This window comes from Giraffa tippelskirchi, chromosome 10, assembly GCF_054371585.1.
Source record: "Giraffa tippelskirchi isolate mGirTip1 chromosome 10, T2T-mGirTip1v1.2.pri, whole genome shotgun sequence".
Taxonomy (NCBI): Eukaryota; Metazoa; Chordata; class Mammalia; order Artiodactyla; family Giraffidae; genus Giraffa; species Giraffa tippelskirchi.
In genome coordinates this window covers 27,450,278-27,469,100 of record NC_137284.1, presented here as the reverse complement: position 1 = coordinate 27,469,100, position 18,823 = coordinate 27,450,278, and the positions used below count along the sequence as shown (strand labels likewise).

The 18,823-nt window shown below is 38.8% G+C and overlaps 1 protein-coding gene across 3 annotated transcripts in view; it reads right to left on the bottom strand.

Annotated features, from left to right (window-relative positions):
- The window catches only part of LUZP2 (leucine zipper protein 2), a 487,881-nt gene extending 469,333 nt beyond the window's left edge, over positions 1–18,548 (bottom strand). For all 3 annotated transcript variants that reach the window (XM_081536540.1, XM_081536541.1, XM_081536542.1), the window contains exon 1: positions 18,331–18,548. In XM_081536540.1, coding sequence (XP_081392666.1) covers positions 18,331–18,392 — 62 coding nt within the window. In that variant the 5' untranslated portion in view covers positions 18,393–18,548. The remainder of the gene's footprint in view (positions 1–18,330) is intronic.
- Positions 18,549–18,823: the final 275 nt, after the last annotated feature.

Sequence of the window (18,823 nt, the reverse complement as noted above, 5' to 3'; positions counted from 1 at the left end):
GTTAAACTTTTTGATAAGTGTTAGAAAGAAACCAAATAGGAACTCAAAGTCATTGTGGCTTCTTTAACATTTATTTATATTTGGGTTAGAAACAATTGAGACATTTGAAATGAAAAAAAAATTAATTTATATATTTTTAGACAGATTTATATTAGTTAAGCTCAAATTATAATCAAATTCTCCTGATGTTTTATGAAAGATTGATGCTGTACTGGCAATGAAACATTAGCTTTATCCCCTTTTGTCTTGACTGTACCATTAAACAGCTGTAGCACTTTTGATAAGTCATTTGGTATCTAGGAACCTCAGTTTACACATTCATAAAAGTAACAGCTGCAACAGAGAAGACCCACTGAGATCTGAAATGTTATGATTCGAGGAAGGCTCTTAATGTTAATACTACTTATATTTGGCTACCATCACAATTTGGTTTTTCAGCCTGTACCTACCACAACATGGTTCAGTAACCCTGTGGAAACATCTAGCCCCCTAACCTCTTCCTTTGCTTCCAACACCATCTTGGCTTAACCTCTTTCCTTACTCAGCTTAGTACCCATGATCCACTATTTCAATCACTCTGTTGCCGTAACCATGGTATCCCTGTTCCCATTACACAAAACTGTACGAAAAATTATTTTCAACCCTCTTTTTCTTTTCCCTGAGGAAAAGTTCCTTACAAGGTGGAGACTTTGAAAAAACGGTAGCCTCTGATAATTTAAGATAAACATAAATAAATGTGGATGCTAGCCAAATATGTTCACAACGTGGTTTGGAGGTTAACCTAAGTGGTAGACACAATTTCCTAAAAAAAATTAAAAAAATAGCATGATTGACTTTAAAATTTTAAAATCATCTAAATCATATTCTTTCCATCTACAAAAAAAGAACAAGTACAAGGAAAAACAACGAGGCAAAGAGTCAAGCACATATTTGAGTATTTGTTACGTGTAAAGCACAATACGGAGCCATAAAATACATGTGAATCTTGCCTTTAAAGCGGTCACCTTCAGAACAGATGCACTAAGTTTAAGGCTGGACCATTTACTGACATTACTTTATTGTTAGTAAATATTTAGGAGTCACATAAAAATAATTAATATAAATACCTCTATTTTTAAGCTCAAATTATTCCCTAGTTTGGTTCCTATCTCTTAGCTAAAATTCCAGTGATGTAAGCTTTTACCTTACCTATAAACCAAAAGAGAAAATTTACCATTATCTGTTCTGCTTTGATTTTAATTTCTAGTGAGAGATACCCATCTTCTACTCTGTTGTAATCAAAATAGGAAAACATTTTAGAGTAATGGGAACCATTTACCTAGCAGAGAATTTGAGAAGCAAACAGGAAAGAAGACAAAGTGAATATGACAGAGCTTCCAATATACATTTTCCATTTGTCTCCTAGTAAGAAAAAACTGATTTACACCTGAATATATCACTGAAGCAAAGGGACTGAAAGTCTCAGCCTACCTTTTAACCGGGTAGTCAGTATTTGTTGCTTAGTCATGTCCAATTCTTTGCAACCCCATGGACTGTAGCCCACCAGGCCCCTCTGTCCATGGAATTCTCCAAGCAAGACTGCTGGAGTGGGTTGCCATTCCCTTCTCCAGGGCATCTTCTTGACCCAGGGATCAAACCTGGGTCTCCTGCATTGCAGGCAGATTCTTTAGAATCTGAGACACCAGGAAAGCATAGCTATTCTACTCTGGCTAGCAAATGAGAAATATTTGGAAAAGGAGGATAGTGTGCCCCTATACCATGCTTCTATTCAAAGGATGACCTGAGAGCTCTTGGATCATAAAGGCCAGGCTCAGAGAGCAGAGAGCTGGGAGGAGCCTTGGTCCCGCTGACAGGGCCAACAGGTCCATTAGGATCAGTAGGCACAGCGCTTTCATGACAATTGCGGGGGCCCATAAACATTTTAAAATTCTTTTAAAATAAAAAAAAATAAGAACTTTGAGGCTTAAGTATATATAAGTATTAATATATCATCTTTATATCAACAGTCATAAAACATTATATATATCTTTGATGAGGGTATGAGCTGATAAAGATAAACATACTCTAGGTCCAGGAAATTTACGCGGCAGGCCTGCTTGCTGTCCATGAGAATCAACCAGCCCTGCCTTTCCTCCTCTAAGTATATTCCAGATGAGAGGAAGATGAACTTCTATTTTGCTTAAGCCACTATCACTTGGAATTTTCTGATACATACCAAGAAATTGAATCTTAACTGATTAAAGAGGTAGGTACTCACACTGACTTATAAAAGGTATACAATTAATACAGGGCCAAAATCATGTATGACCAAACATGTCAAACATTGCATATGGGCCACCTCCTTTAATATTATCAGGCCGATAGCATGTGCTTCATCTTTCAATAGCTATGTTACGGATGCATGTCTGTGTTCCTCCAAAATTCATATGTTGAAACCCTGATCCTCAAAGGGACGGAATTAGGAGGTAGGGCCTTTGGGAAGTAATTATATCATGAGGGTAGAGTACATAGTGCTTTTATAAGTAGATACACAAGACAGTGCTTCCTGCCTGATCCACCATGGAGGGGTACAAAGAGAAGACCACAGTCTGCAGACCAGGAAAAGTGCTCTCATTAGACACCGAATATGTCAGTACATTAATTTTTGGCTTCTCAGCCTCCAGAACTGTGAGGAGGAAACATTTGTGGCTTGAGTCACCCGATCTATGCCATTTTGTTATACGAGCCAAAGCAGACCAAGACAAAGCAACTCTCCTTCCTGTACACTTCAGCTTTCTTGGTCCTGAAGTAAGGTTGATGTTGTGAAAGTGAAACTCAGCCCTGGCTCTGGGCCACCTACCTGACATTACTAACAGTCTCTTCATCTATAAAAAGGAGTCATTACTAATTGCTACACAGGATAATGTGAAAAGATATGAGCATGTATAAAAATTAAAATGTTAAGTACTGTAAAAATGTCAGACACGCTTGTCTCCCTTACGTAATGTCTTCTTCCTGACAAGTCTGTCCTGAAGATTCTTTTAAGTAAGGGCACATAGGGGAAATGGGTACATTATTAAAATTTCAGGTCCAATTCCACTTAGGAGGGACAAGACTTGTAGGAGTCACTGTAGTGATGAATGAGATCAAGCTTTGTTTGATTTACAAACAAAGTATATTTTCAAGGATAAGTTCCCCCCGCAAACTGTTAAATAACATGCATACATACATAAACATGCATACATATGTATGATATAGACTATAAAGTAGATGTACAAGTATATGTATGTATACATATACCTCTTTGGTAATTATTTTGGTGTGAAATGAAGCCAAATTATTTTAGACATCAATTTTCGGATGTGTCAGTCCAAATGGGTTAAATCTAGAACAGAGATAACGGTACTGTACTTCACACTTCGCAGTGCCATCTTCTGACTATCAGTGGAAATGCAGTTCCAGTAAAGCAGCAGCACTGTTTTAACTTTCTAGGGAAAATCTGACTGCCATTATTATCACTATTATTATTTAAGATAGACTGAGTTCAAACAATGAGTCTGTTGTTTTGAACATCTGTAAAAGAAAACAAAAATGACATTATTCATGACACGGGGATACTGTGAAGGTTTGCGTGCACCAGACGCCTTGGCTCATGAATCCACACTGCATATATGAGGATACATACTCCAGTCTCATGTCATTCTCAGCAGCTCCTTTGTTTCTGAACTACCTTCCAAATGCCTGACAGCATAGATTTTAGTGTTAATGTATAAGACCCTGACCTTGAGGCTATGCCTATTAAATCACTGGCTCAAATTTCACCTCTACCTTAGTAATTTTGTGATTTTAGATATATTAACTTCTTTAATCCTCAATGTCTTAATCTATAAAGTCCTTTTATGAAGCACAAAAGAGCATTAATTAAAGTAATCCTATAGAAATGTGTAGCATAGTTCTTACACATAGAAATCTAACAATAACCTTTAACTACCATTATAATTTTAAATATTAAATTATGAGTTCAGGCAGTAAAGACAGCTTCCCCAGGATTGCACAGGTAGAAAGGGCTAAGCTGCAGTTAGGGCAGGTCAGTGTGATTCTGACCATAGGTTTCTAAGCTCCACAGTTGAAGCCTGGAAGCCATTTGGAGCCAAACAGTAGGACACTAGAAGTCACTGGTGTGAGTCTGAAAAACGACATCCACAAATAAAGACAGTATTATACAAATTACGATTATTTTTCTTTCACAATAAAAACAAAATAAAATGAACATTATTTTTGTAAAAACTATAAAGAAAGGATCTTTTGTCCTATTTAGTTGTGAGCTTAGATGGAGTGTGAGAGGAAGTCACATATTTATAACTTCTCAATGTGTAAATTAGAACACAGGAGGCTATTGCAGATTTAGAGTCATTCCAGTGTTTTATGTTACACACTAGGAGGTGCTACAGAACAGTGATTAAGAACATGGGCTAAAGGGCTATTTGGTGTTTGACTTTAGGCTCCACTACCTAGGAGCCTAGGGCTTCCCTTGTGGCTCAGCTGGTAAAGAGTCTGCCTACAATGTGGGAGACCTCAGTTTGATCCCTGGTTTGGGAAGATCCCCTGAGGAAGGGAAAGGCTACCTACTCCAGTATCCTGGCCTGGAGAATTCCATGGACTGACTGTATAGTTCATGGGGTTGCAAAGAGTCGGTCATGACTGAGCGACTTTCATTTCACTTCACCTGGGAGCCTGGGGCTTCCCTGGTAGCTCAGCTGCTAAAGAATCCGCTTGCAAAGCAGGAGAATCCCCACAGACAGAGAAGCCTGGCAGGCTACAGTCCGTGAGGTCACAGAGTCGGACAGGAAGTGGGAAATGTTAGTCACTCAGTTGTGTCTGACTCTTTGTGAACCCCATGGACTATAGCCCTCCAGGCTCCTCTGTCCGTGGAATTCTCCAGGCAGGAATACTGGAGTGGGTTGCCATTTATTTCTTCAGGGGATCTTCCTGACCCAGAGACGGAACTCAGGTTTCCTATGCTGTAGGCAGATTTTCTACCATCTGAGCCACAGAGGAACAAGAGGGTGCGACTAACACTTTCACTTTTCACTCTCACCACTTTATAGCCTAGGACTAGTAGTCTAATCCCTGTGGTGCCTTAGTTTCCACAGATATACAAGGGAAGCAACAATAGCAACCACCTCACAAGTAAGTCTTCTGTGAGGATTAACCTAGTTTAAGATATCACCTGTTAGTTCTTCACTATTATCAAATCATCTTTCAATTTCTTTATTACTCCAGAAGAACTAATACTGCCGAGAAGATGAGAATTAAGACAGCATGGATGACACAGTTGCATATTCTATTAATACATAACAGTAATTGAATAAATTTGATTTTCCACATCAGTCAAAACCAACTGCTGCTAGTGAAGGTGAGGGGTATCAACAGTTTCATTTTTACCAGGCTAAACATTATTCCTACTTGGTCTAAAAACTCAAATTTCCTGCCCCAAGTAGAAGAACAACAGGCATTTATATAGCCTCAAGTATAGATCTTGGTTTTTATCGCCTCTTTATCATATACCTTGAACTGATGAATGTGAAGAAGGATATTGAGGTAAGTGTTCATTCTTTTCAGTGTTATCTATAAGATTTCACCTCGCTTTCAAGTACTTTCTAAATAGAGTTGCCCCTTGATAAATCCATGCCATATAGTTTTATATCATTCAGTTTATTTGAAGATTTTCTCAGTCCTCTGTAGAAAAGCACAGAAGGCAGAGAATTATTTTCATGTAACTTGACTGATAAATGCAGCCTTGTATGTGACAAGATATTCATCTATTAAATTTATTTACCTACATGTGAAAATAGGTGTGATTTTTGTCAAAACAGCACTGTCTTTCCATCTTTCTGACTTCAGCTGCAATGGTCACATTAAGCAAATGTGCAAGAATCAAAGTGTTGTAGATACTACAGTTTCAAATATTGGTTTTCAAATTTTCCTGTGTATGGAAAGCATCCAAATTCCACATTAAAATGAAAATTTCTTGGCCCCTTCCTCAGAAAATCTAATCTGTCTGCAGTAGGAACAAGGAAGTAGACTTTTTAATGTGTTCCCGGGAATTCTGATTTAGGTACACTGAGGAGTGTACTTCGAACAATATTGGTCTGACACACATATGTTTTCTAAATAGAAGTACTGAAATTAACTTGCAAATTGTGTACTTATAATGACAGTTCCAACTTATCGAGTTTAAAACTAACAAATTTATCCTTTAAGAATGTTTTTAATGTAGCCTGTCCCACGTCATGCAAACATGAAGCTACTTGCCAGCACAGTTTGGTTTCAGCAATTCTTATTTTTAAGTTATTTTTTTCTTCAGTGTGAATTTATACAGAGATTAGACGTTATGGGCATTGCTATAGTTTCATTCATAAAATGATTCTTAGAAATGCCGAGCTAAGATCTAGGAAAATATGGACTAAGTGTGTAATTTGCCCCAAACTCCTTCTCTTTAGTGATAAAACAGGTAAAGGTATAATGTGTTGCAAGAAAGTAAGGGCTGAGTGACAGAGAGTAAGCATCTGGCACACTACAGGGCAATGATTAGTCCTCAACATTACTGGCTGAATCAGTAATTCAAATGTTATATACAATACCAAATGAAATAAAGACATAGATAAGGGATTCGGTATTTTTCTAAATTGTAGTGGCAGAAAAAAATGTCTGCCCCTATTTTTATATGAATATTCTTCTATGAACTTTTCTTTGTAGAAGAGCTCACATTTCACTTTGTGGCATCTGAAGATGTTCTCAACAATATAAAGCTTACTCAACCATATCTGCTTCTTGCCAACATGCCACTTCAATTTTTCATGCATTTCCTTATTTCCTTTATAATTCAAAGGATCCCCACTCCACCTCCCAGCCTCACCTTCCCTGTCCGATGCTAAGGACTTAATTTACTGCAAAGACCAGCACTGAATGACTGCTAGCATAAGGAAAGGCAAAATTAAAAAGAAAAATGACAGAAAGAAAAAAAAAAAGGAGGAAAGCTAGTGATTACAGATTTTCTCTTCTACTCCTACCCTCTCTGTTCACACACACAGCATTCAAAGTGCCCTAGTGTATTAGGTTTCTCCTTTCCTTCTGCCGTCCCAGCCCTTCTCCACCATTCTGTGGAAATCAAGACTAACCATACCGACCGCACTGTGAGACTGCTTAATTTTAAAATCGAGAATCCTCAACTTGTCCAAAGGCTTGTTTGTATTTACGCTGTCCTACTTTAAGATACATCTTTTGATCCTGTCATGTTAAACTTGAAAAATGAACCTTCTTTAAAGGCATTTGTGTGATACAGTAATATAATTTCAATAACTATATTTAACATTTAACTAGATGAGCAACATTATTAACAACATAATTTGGAGCTGTCAAATTCAGAATAGAAGCTAGATCATCACACTTGTTTTCCATACTATTTTTCTTGAGGGTGTTGTAATGTTTAAATCAGTGTTCCTAACTGGAATTGATTAGGGTGATTTAGAATTGACTTTCACATTGGCCTCAAATCATCCACATGAGCTGGAGAAATGCATTCTCCATTCAGGTGTATTTGTTTGTTTGCTTGTTTTCATCTGTAATAAGGGAGGACACGGCTGAGTTCCAAAATCTGTTCACCAACACTTTTGAGATGGTAGGATGACATCATTGACACAATGGACATGAGTTTGAGCAAACTCTGCAAAATAATGAAGGACAGAGAAACCTGGCATGCTACAGTCCATGGGTTCACAAAAAGTCAGACATGACTTAGTGACTTAACAACAAAACTTTTGTCTTACCTACACCAAGTAAAAAGTTTTTATTAAAGACTGCTCTTTCTGACAGGCAAGTACATTCTGTTAGAGTAAAATCTCTCTGATCCTTTCAGTTGAATGATGTAATATTGGTAACATACTAAGTTGTATTTCTCCGTGCTAGACATTAATTTCTATGTACATTAGTTTATCTGATCCTCTTGACAAATCTATGAGAAAGGCAATGTTATTGCCTCTTCATTGATGAGAAAAATGTGGCTGTGTCAGGCATTCAGTTGTGTCCGACTCTCTGAGATTCCATGGACTGCAGCCTGTCTTGTCCATGGAATTCTCCAGACAAGAATACTGGAGTGGGTAGCCATGCTCTTCTCCAGGGTATCTTTCTGACCCAAGGTCTCTTCCTGATCCAGGGTCTCCTGCACTGTAGTCAGATTCTTTACCATCTGAGCCACAAGGGAAGCCAAAGGGATGTTAATTGACATTTCTAAACTCATGTAGCTAGTAAGGCTGACTCAAAGTCTGTTTGTTATTCCATGTTCTTTGGATTTAACACATAGGATCCCACAAACGCTTTCTGTAATCTCTACCTCATTAACCTTAAACTCTCACTGCGTAAGTGTTTCTAGAAGCTCAGAGCTGTGTGTTGAACAGAGTCTGAAGGATGTGGAACTAGAAACCCTTTTGATGATTAACAGGAGCAAGTCCCAGAAAGTCACATCATCTATAGGGACATGAGATAAAGGCTGCCCCGGTATCTGCGTTAGTCTTTGTCGATACCTTAGCTCAGCTGAAAGGACGACTTTAGAAGGCGCAGGTCATTGCATGCTTTTTGTTCCATGGTTTCCTAAGGAGCATTTTCACTGAGTTCAATTTCCTCCAGACCCTACCCCTAGAAGAATCATATCAGAAATAAACTATGAGTTTATTATTTTGGCTGTGTCAGTCAAAAACTTTGAAATTCACTTTGGGGAATGATTTACTTTGATTTTTAATAAAAATATTAAACTTTGACTGCTTGAAGTATCTAATATAAAATCAACACACTACACTAAATTTTAATTGCTACATGCAGTAATAGCTAACATGTTTTAGGATTTCTTGAAGGACCAAAAACATAGCTATGGCATGCACTAAAACATAGCTATGGCATTCAATCCTAATGGCATTAAATGTTGGACGTAATTATTTTCCATTTTATAGATGAGAAAGTTAAGTCTCAGAATGGTTAAGAAATCTATCCAAAGGAAGCAAGTTAATGATATCTATGTGTAGAATAAAACCTATTACCACTTCACCCTAAAAAATGTTACTAACTATAAATTGTTGATAGGCTATGATGAAAGTATAGAGATACGTAAATCAAACGAAATGTAATGTCATCATAAGTTAAAGCATGGACATATTTAGGAACTAAGATAGTTCAGTATGCTACTCATTGAACAATACCACACAGTTGCAGTATAGGTTTAATAGGTAAGGAATATGCAAGCAAATCTCCTAGGAAATACACTTATAGAAAAGAGCTTCAAAGAGAAGATTCCAAAGGTACCAAAAATATCACCTTACAATAGAAGTCAAAAGCCAAGAGGAATCATTATAGGTGTATCTCTTATAAGGTAAACTGTGTACAAATATGAGAACTCATTTGTAATGCTGCTTTCGGTTTTGAAAATGACCTGGAATCTTTTCAAAGCCAACTCATTCTTCAAAAAAAACAGCTGAATACAGGTGAACAAATGGTGTCCAACTCATTACTGTAATTCCCTTTGAATATAGCCTGTTGTTCTATCATGATTCTATGTGGCCAGAGAACTTAAATTACTTTATACTCTACAATAACTAGAATAGTTTTGGATATAAGGTAGGCAGCAATTATACCAATGTGGCTTACTTACAGAAGAGATGCTGTGGAGAGTGGTCATATGATAGAAGAGAGAAGCACTGCAAAAAGTTCTGGGTTCTTGTTTTGGTTTCCTCTGGTCTCAGTCATCCTGGACCTTGGTTTTCTCACCTCTAATATGACGGGCTTTGGATGAGAACACAACCTTACATTCACAGCATGCTTCCCAATAACAGACTCTTTAAAGTACACTCAAAGAGATTAAAACACTCCAAAGCAGCACCAAACAAGTCAGACATAATGGCAATGCAATCACTACCTATAGTATAACGATGTCTCCTAGTGTTTATGAAAGCATTTTCAGAGCACAGCGTTTATTTGGTTGAACTTTAGCTTGTGTCTGAATAAAATGGTTTACTTTTGATATTTTGTTTTTTGCATCTTATAAACATGAAGCGGCATTTCTAAATGTCCCAGTAAACATATGCCCTTTTCTGATGCAGATTTAACATGATCTATGCTTTTTCTTTACCCTTAGCAGCAAATTATACCCTGTTCTATGATCCACTCAATTGACATACACAGACACATATGCATACACACAGAGTAATCTATGGCAGAAATACATACATTGTTTTCATTTAATGGTCAGAATTCCATGGTACAAGTATGAAGAGTTTATGATAAAACATATGCATGCTAGTTGAGAGCACACGATCTCTAGAGCTGTTTTCAAAGCTGGTTTAGTATAAAGTCCCTTTTATGTGATGTTTCTTAAGACATATAGTAGTTAAGCTTTTTCTATATTAGCAGTTCTCAAATTGGTGTCAACAGTAGAAAAAAATCTACATTTTCTTTCTGTAATTTTCCTAAATATCTGTACTTTATAGAGCTTGCTGATGGATGATGAAATTGATTAACAAGTAGAAAATAAAGTTGTAGAAACTTTTATATCAATCTTGCCTATGCAGCTTGAACACATCCGTTTTTATTCATTGATGCTTATGCTCACGGTTTTGACTTAATGATTTATGCACTTTAAATGCAATTTAATTTATTTATAGCTATATAAGTTAAATATCTAAGTATGTACTTTTGTGCTCAATCATATTCTATACGGTAAAAGTAAATGTCACAATTTTTCATGGAGTTCACGGAAGTCCAGAGCACTTGGCCATCAAAACACATTTTAAAGAGCCGGGAGAGTTACCAGGTAATCCTCATTATTTCTCCTGCTTCCCCTCTTTTTTGGCAATCGTTTCTTTCTTTTGCATGATGACTGTCACGCTAGTGAAATTTGTGTCTTCCAATTGACTTGCAGCCAAGTTTTCATTTATTCTGCTTTGTCCAGATCAATCACAGACAACAGAATTTCATGAAAATATTAACCATATAATACTAGCTGCATGGGCTAACTTTTGTTAAGCACTTTGATGTTCCAGGAAATATGGTAAGCTCTTTTTTTTTTTAGGTATGCTCAGTCTTTAGCACAGCCCCTCAGGTAGTTTCTATGAGTAGTCATAATTTCTACATGAGGAAACTGGTTAAAGAGGATAAGCATTTCATCTAATATCACACAACTAGCAAATGTTGAACAATATTAAAGTCGATTCAGTTCAGTTCAGTTCTGTCTCTCAGTCATGTCCGACTCTTTGAAACATCATGGACTGCAGCACACCAGGCCTCCCTGTCCATCACCAACTCCCAGAGATTACTCAAACTCATGCTCATTGAGTCGGTGATGCCATCCAACCATCTCATCCTCTGTCGTCGCCTTCTCCTCCTGCCCTCAATCTATTCCAACATCAGGGTCTTTTAAAATGAGTCAGCTCTTCGTCAGGTGGCCAAAGTATTGAAGTTTCAGCTTCAACATCAGTCCTACCCATGAACACCCAGGACTGATCTCGTTTAGGATGGACTGGTTGGATCTCCTTGCAGTTCAAGGGATTCTCAAGAGTCTTCTCCAAGACCACAGTTCAAAAGCACCAATTTTTTAGCGCTCAGCTTTCTTTACAGTCCAACTCTCATATCCATACATGACTACTGGAAAAACCATAGCCTTGACTAGATGGACCTTTTCTGGCAAAGTAATGTCTCTGTTTTTTAATACGCTGTCTAGGTTGGTCATAACTTTCCTTCCAAGGAGTAAGCGTCTTTTAATTTCATGGCTGCAATCACCATCAGCTGTGATTTTGGAGCCTAAAAAAATAAAGTCTGACACTGTTTCCACTATTTCTCCATCTATTTGCCATGAAGTGATGGGACCAGATGCTATGATCTTAGTTTTCTGGATGTTGACCTTTAAGCCAACTTTTTCATCCTCCTCTTTCACTTTCATCAAGAAGCTCTTTCAGTTCAGTTCAGTTCAGTCCCTCAGTCATGTCCGACTCTTTGCGACCCCATGAATTGCAGCACGCCAGGCCTCTCTGTCCATCACCAACTCCCAGAGTCTACCCAAACCCATGTCCATCGAGTCAGTGATGCCATCCAACCATCTCATCCTCTGCCATCCCCTTCTCCTCCTGCTCCCAATCCTACCCAGCATTAGGGTCTTTTCCAATGAGTCAACTCTTCGCATGAGGTGGCCAAAATATTGGAGTTTCAGCTTCAACATCAGTCCTTCCAATGAACACCCAGGATTGATCTCCTTTAGGATGGATTGATTGGATCTCCTTGCAGTCCAAGGGACTCTCAAGAGTCTTCTCCAAAAGAAGCTCTTTAGTTCTTCTTCAATTTCTGCCATAAGGGTGGTGTCATCTGCATATCCAAAGTTACTGATATTTCTCCCGGCAATCTTGATTCCAGGCTGTGCTTCATCCAGCCCAGCGTTTCTCATGATGTACTCTGCATAAAAGTTAAATAAGCAGGGTGACAATATACAGCCTTGATGTACTCCTTTTCCTATTTGGAACCAGTCGGTTATTCCATGTCCAGTTCTAACTGTTGCTTCCTGACCTGTATACAGGTTTCTCAAGAGGCAGGTCAGGTGGTCTGGTATTCCCATCTCTTTCAGAAATTTCCACAGTTTATTGTGATCCACACAGTCAAAGGCTTTGGCATAGTCAACAAAGCAGAAATAGACGTTTTTCCTGGAACTCTCTTGCTTTTTTGATGATCCAGTGGATGTTGGCAATTTGATCTCTGGTTCCTCTGCCTTTTCTAAAACCACTTTGAACATCTGGAAGTTTACGGTTCCCATATTGCTGAAGCCTGGCTTGGAGAATTTTGAGCATTACTTTACTAGTGTGTGAGATGAGTGCAATTTTGCGGTAGTTTGAGCATTCTTTGGCATTGCCTTTCTTTGGGTTTGGAAGGAAAACTGACCTTTTCCAGTCCCGTGGACACTGCTGAGTTTTCCAAATATGCTGACATATTGAGTGTAGCACTTTCACAGCATCATCTTTCAGGATTTGAAATAGCTCAACTGGAATTCATCACCTCCATTAGCTTTGTTCGTAGTGATGCTTCCTAAGGCCCACTTGACTTCACATTCTAGGATGTCTAGCTCTAGGTGAGTGATCACACCATCGTGATTATCTGGGTCATGAAGATCTTATTTGTACAGTTCTTCTATGTATTCTTGCCACCTCTTCTTAACATCTTCTGCTTCTGTTAGGTCCCTACCATTTCTGTCCTTTATTGAGCCCATCTTTGCATGAAATTTTCCCTTGGTATCTCTAATTTCCTTGATAAGATCTCTAGTCTTTCCCATTCTATAGTTTTCCTCTATTTCTTTGCATTGATTGCTGAGGAAGACTTTCTTATCTCTCCTTGCTATTCTTGGGAACTCGGCATTCAAATGGGTATATCTTTCCTTTTTTCCTTTGCTGTTTGCTTCTCTTCTTTTCACAGCTACTGAAATCGATTACAAAATATTTTTTCTTTCATTATCCTCAGCAAAAGTTATTTCTAATACTGCTTAATTGGTATTATTTGCTTTGTCCTCTATTCACACTTTAAACTTTGTTTAAAATATTGTTAATATTTATACAATTTAATTTATAAATATTTCTGAACATAACTAGATTCTAGGTATATGTATTTATAACTAATTTATTACTTAATTGCCTTGATGCTTTATGTAACAACTAACTTGCACTTTTGATGTGTGATAATGAAAAGATTTCTGAATGTTAAGATATGAAGATAAGTTCAAATGGAATTTTTTGGGTTTTCTAGAAAAGAAAGTCTAATATTAAACATTATCTGCTTAAGCAGGTTACTTAAATGATTTAGCACTATTTATTAAAAAATATTTTCTTCTAGAAGTCAGTCAAAAATAGGCACCCATGCACCCAACCACACACAAGCACTCTCATAACATGCATGAGAAAGCATAATTTCATTACATCCATATAGACCTGCCAGTGGTTGCAGTGATTTTTGCTTCCTGGTGGGTAGATCAAGTTCTCCCTTTCAATTACATAGAGTTTGGTCTGGGACAACTGTACCGTCAATTCAATTTGAGAAGTGTCTTTCACTGGTTATAAAGAAAATTTAATGCACGAAGATAGTCCCCAAATAAGTCATTTAAAAAAAACTGCTATTGGAAACAGGCCATTAAGATGCACAAAAGGAATTTAAAAAGTCAAAACATTGTTGTTAATACCCTCTTAGCCTAGAAAATACATTTCTCTAATGCAGTTACACAGAATGGAGGAATTTTTACCAAGACATTTATGCTGGGTCATATAAAGGTGTGTAGAGGGTAAGACTTGTTGTGTTCAGGGCTTGGGACAAAAAAAAAAAAAAAAAGTATATATATATATATATATATACACACACACTTTCACAGATCAATGTGGGGGAGTTATAGTAAGACTCCTACCAATATCAAATTTATTTTGTTTAAAAATAAAATATTTTGGTGCTTATTGGGTTATTACTGTAACTCATCTTTCCTTTATCCTATCCATCAACTTGGTTAGATTAAAGGTGGAGCAAATAGGAGCCTGGGGCATCTTCAATATATAATACCATCTAAAAATAGATTCCAAAATAAACACTTGGTATGACTGCTGGTCAGAGGGCCCAGGACACACCTCTAAGGTGATTCCTGTTGGGAGGATTATAACCGACCATCTGCTTAAAGTTCTTGCTTGATGGAAAACCACCAGAAGTCAGTAGACCTTCACTCCTCCCTGCCACGTTCTCTCCCCATTAAGTCATCTAAAACCAAAGGTATTAAGAGTAGAATTTCAGCAGAAAGGAACAAGAGGTTCAGCAGACTAAAGTATGAGCCTTCTCCAGCACTCCATGGGTCTCTTTTCACCAAGAACTTTTGAAGACTTTTTTCACCCTACTATTCCTTTCTATACCTATACTGCTTCTTTCTAAAGTGAATTGCTGCCTGCCTTCGAATAGCATTTAATGCTTCTGCAGAATAAGGCTGTTTAAAAAGTATAGTCAATCTACTCCGAAGATATGTTTGCTTTCTTTGACCACATTTATTTGCGCATAGGTTAAATGGCTTTCTGCATTAGCTACATTATTCATAACATTAACTCATTTAAAAAAATATATGTACTCTATAAACAGGAGAGACAATATGCTAGAAAATTAAACAGCTCTTTTTAAATCTATGAGGTTTAGCTGTAAAACAGAGAACGGTTCTTGGCTACTGTTGAAGGTGAACATTTAGCTTTCTTTCAAGACATATTGGGCTTCCAGGGTGGGTGCTAGTGGTAAAGAACCCGCCTGCTAATGCAGAAGACATAAGAGGCATTACTTTGACCCCTGGAAGAGGGCATGACAACCCACTCCAGTATTCTTGCCTGAAGAATCCCATGGACAGAGGAGCCTGGCAGGCTATACCCCATAGGGTCACAAAGAGTTGGACATAACTGAAGTGACTTAGCATGCACACACACAGGACAAATTAAGTAGCTCTGACTGAGGGGCACAGATGTTGTTCACTATGGCGAAAATGTTGGATTTTTTGTGCCTCAGCATCTAAAGTTGCTACAGAAAATACAGAGATAAGAAACAAACAAAAACAGAAAGCTATTCAAAAATTCAGATTTAAAAGGCAGAACTACTTGAGAGTTTTCATCTCTGTGGGTAGAATACTATTATATAGTAACCATCCTTCTCTAATTGCAGCATTTGCTTTAGTGAACACATTCCTTTACCTTAAAACAGAACTGAATTTAGCCCCATTGGAAGGATAACAGCAAGGTATAAAAGAGCTATATCCAGAAAAGAGATGTTGAAACAAATACACATCAAAAGTCTCAGATCTACATTTTTAACACTTTGGAAAGAACTTAATAATAAAAGACAAGTGATAATACCAAAAAGATACAGGAAAATCTTGCAACTCCCACCCTCTGCTAATATATTCAACACGACTGAAGCAGGTGAAATGTCTTTGGCTTCATATACAGGACCACTGACTAAGAAGTTAAGTTGGCCAGAAGTCTTTGGCTAGAAAACTCCCTATCACAGGTGGCCATAGCTCAGCTATAACAGTTTTTTTTTTTCTCAGCAGGACAATAAACTCATCTCTACTAATGCAATTATTCTTGCAAACTTGCTCAGCTCAGGTTCTAACCCACACATTAACCAAATGCCTACAAGAACTCTTAAATATTACAAAGAGAATAGGCTTCTGCTAGAGTCCATTGACATATAAGCTCTTCTTGACAAAATGACATATTGATAGTTCCAAATTCATTGTCAAGTTTCTCTGATTTCCACAAAGTAATCTGGGTATCCAGTAAGATTAATTGTTACGGAGTAATCACAATAATAAAACATACCGCCCATTAGGAAAAGTTTCACTCTTTTAGGTCCAGTGTGTTCTTTTTGTTGAGTGGGCAAGAGGGAAAATTTAAAGAAGACTGGTCAGTTTTCACATACCACAAACACTGCAGATATTTCCTATCTAAAGTAAGCTAGGGACAGCTCATTCAGTTTTTGCTGTAAAATGTGCATTGACTATTTTTAAAAATTTTATTTATAAGAATTAAGTTTTATAAGCCGATGGCTCTTTGTTTTTGCATTATATAACCAACATTAAAACTTTGGAAGCTAGAAACTATAGAGTTTTCTGAGTCACTTAAATTATAGTGTCCTTAAAAAGCAAATGTACTTTTGGAACACTAAGGATTCACTGTACTTAAAAATCATTGTGGGCAGAGTTTCCATTGTTTAAATATTTATAATTTTCTGAATATATTGACAAGCACCTACTCAAGTGCCCCAAACTTGGAGAACTTGCTTTCTCTAGAAGAATCCACAAGTAATTACTAAACCATAACAAAGAGTTCAGAGTAAGTGGCAGGACGCTTTAAAAAATAACTGTTATGCATGATTTGCACTGAATTGTTTAGAGCTAGACACAAACATTAAAATGGGCTCTGTAATTGGAACAAGTTATTATAGTATCGGGAGGCAGTGATTTTAAAACCATCTGCATTTTGTGAACTCCAGTAATGAGCAACCCTAAAAGAAAATAAAGAATCCAATTTATACTGTGTTTTAGCCTAGGAAAGTTACCTGGGCTTTGTTTGCAAGCAAAGACTAAGTTCTTCCACTCTTGGGGCTACATAAAACAGTCCTCACACTCAAAAGAAAGTTGGGTTACGAGAGCCTGATAGAGGGTGTGTCCACTGGAAGCAGAATCAAGAATTTCGCTGCCCTGATTTCTCACAGATAATGACTTTGCTTTATACTTCTCAATTTCAGGATTAGATATAATCCTATTTCCCCTCTTTATTATCCACCAGACACATAATCAGATAACGTTTCCATTCACATAGATTTGAAAAGATCCTCATCCTGTGTGGGTCATTTTATTTTACAGTGGCCAAGGCAGAGAGACTGCTGCCAATATGATGCTCAGGCCATGCAGAATAAAGGCTCAGTCCTGGGCAATGAGACAGTCCACCTTTGTTCTGCCCTTGTGGAAGAAAAATGCAAACCCATCACCAGCTTTGGGATTTGATCAACAGTGGGGAGTCACAAAACTCTTTTCAATCACTGCATTTTAAACCTTCACTAAAAATAGCTCTTCTGTGCGTGGGCTTAATGTCCCATCTATGGCCAGTGATGGAATACAGTACTTAATTGTTTCTGACTAGGGTCCTTGCATCAGCACTCTGAGAGTGTCTTCTAACTTTTAATCGCCTGTGTGCTCTTTAATTAGACCTGTTCACAGGACAGCCAAGACCAGTCAGCCCACTCAAGATGTTAAAGCCGTCTATTTCACAAGTCCAGGAACTTTTGTACACGGCTAACCATTTCCTAAGATTTGTCATTTTTTCCGCTGGTTCCCTGTGCCTTAAAATCAGACACACTTTGGGGAGGAGGTAATCTCTGTGGCTATTGAGACAGCTCCAATGTTTAGAGACACTGCTTGGTGACAACCCTCTCCTTGTCTATCTAATTCCCTTCTTTATGTTGTCTCCTACCCGCGTGTTATCTGTCGGCTACTACTAGGGCTGGAGGGAAACGCGTCTTTGAAAGGAACACTCGGTCCCCTCACTGGGAGGAATGCGAGGATTTCTTTAAGGACTCGGATAACTAGAAAGGGGTTCCACTCCCTCAGAAGAATTTCAGGGTCTGAATTATAGAGACCTCTCCCCCAGCCCCCCGCTCAACTTAGGCGGGAGATGCAAACGGCTGAGGTGTCTGTCCTTGGCTCCCACCGGTGACCTGCCGGCAGCGCCCCTCGCCTCGGGTCACTCACGCTCCCGGACTCACCTGGTGCCGAGGACCAGCGCCGGCAGGAGAGGCAGCAAGTAGTGCGCTGGGCTGAATTTCATGCTTGTCACCTGCCGGGGTCCTCCTTTCCTCGCTGCCTCCGCTTCCCCCGCTTCCTCCTCCAGTCGCTCCTCCTCGGTGCCCGGCTCTGTCCCCGGCCGGCAGTGAGCCCTCTCCAGCAGCGGACGGAAGGAAACCGATAAACGGACGGCCGCCTCGCGAAGGCAGGCGCTGAGAGTGGGGAGTATCTTCGGGAGTGATGTCACCGGCGAGGCGAGCCCTGCCCGGGATTGTTCGGCGCCGCCGCTCCCGAGCCCGGAGGGCGCGCTGTCACTCGCGCCGGAGGCGGCGCGGGGAGCGGGAGGGGTGCCCGGCGAGGGCCCCGCGCGCTCGGGCAACGGGCTGCGCTCACCCGGCTGCACGTCCCGGGCCCCGGGGGCTGGTCTTCCTCCCGTTTCTCCAGAGGATGGGGAGGTGCGGGGCGGGGGCCAGG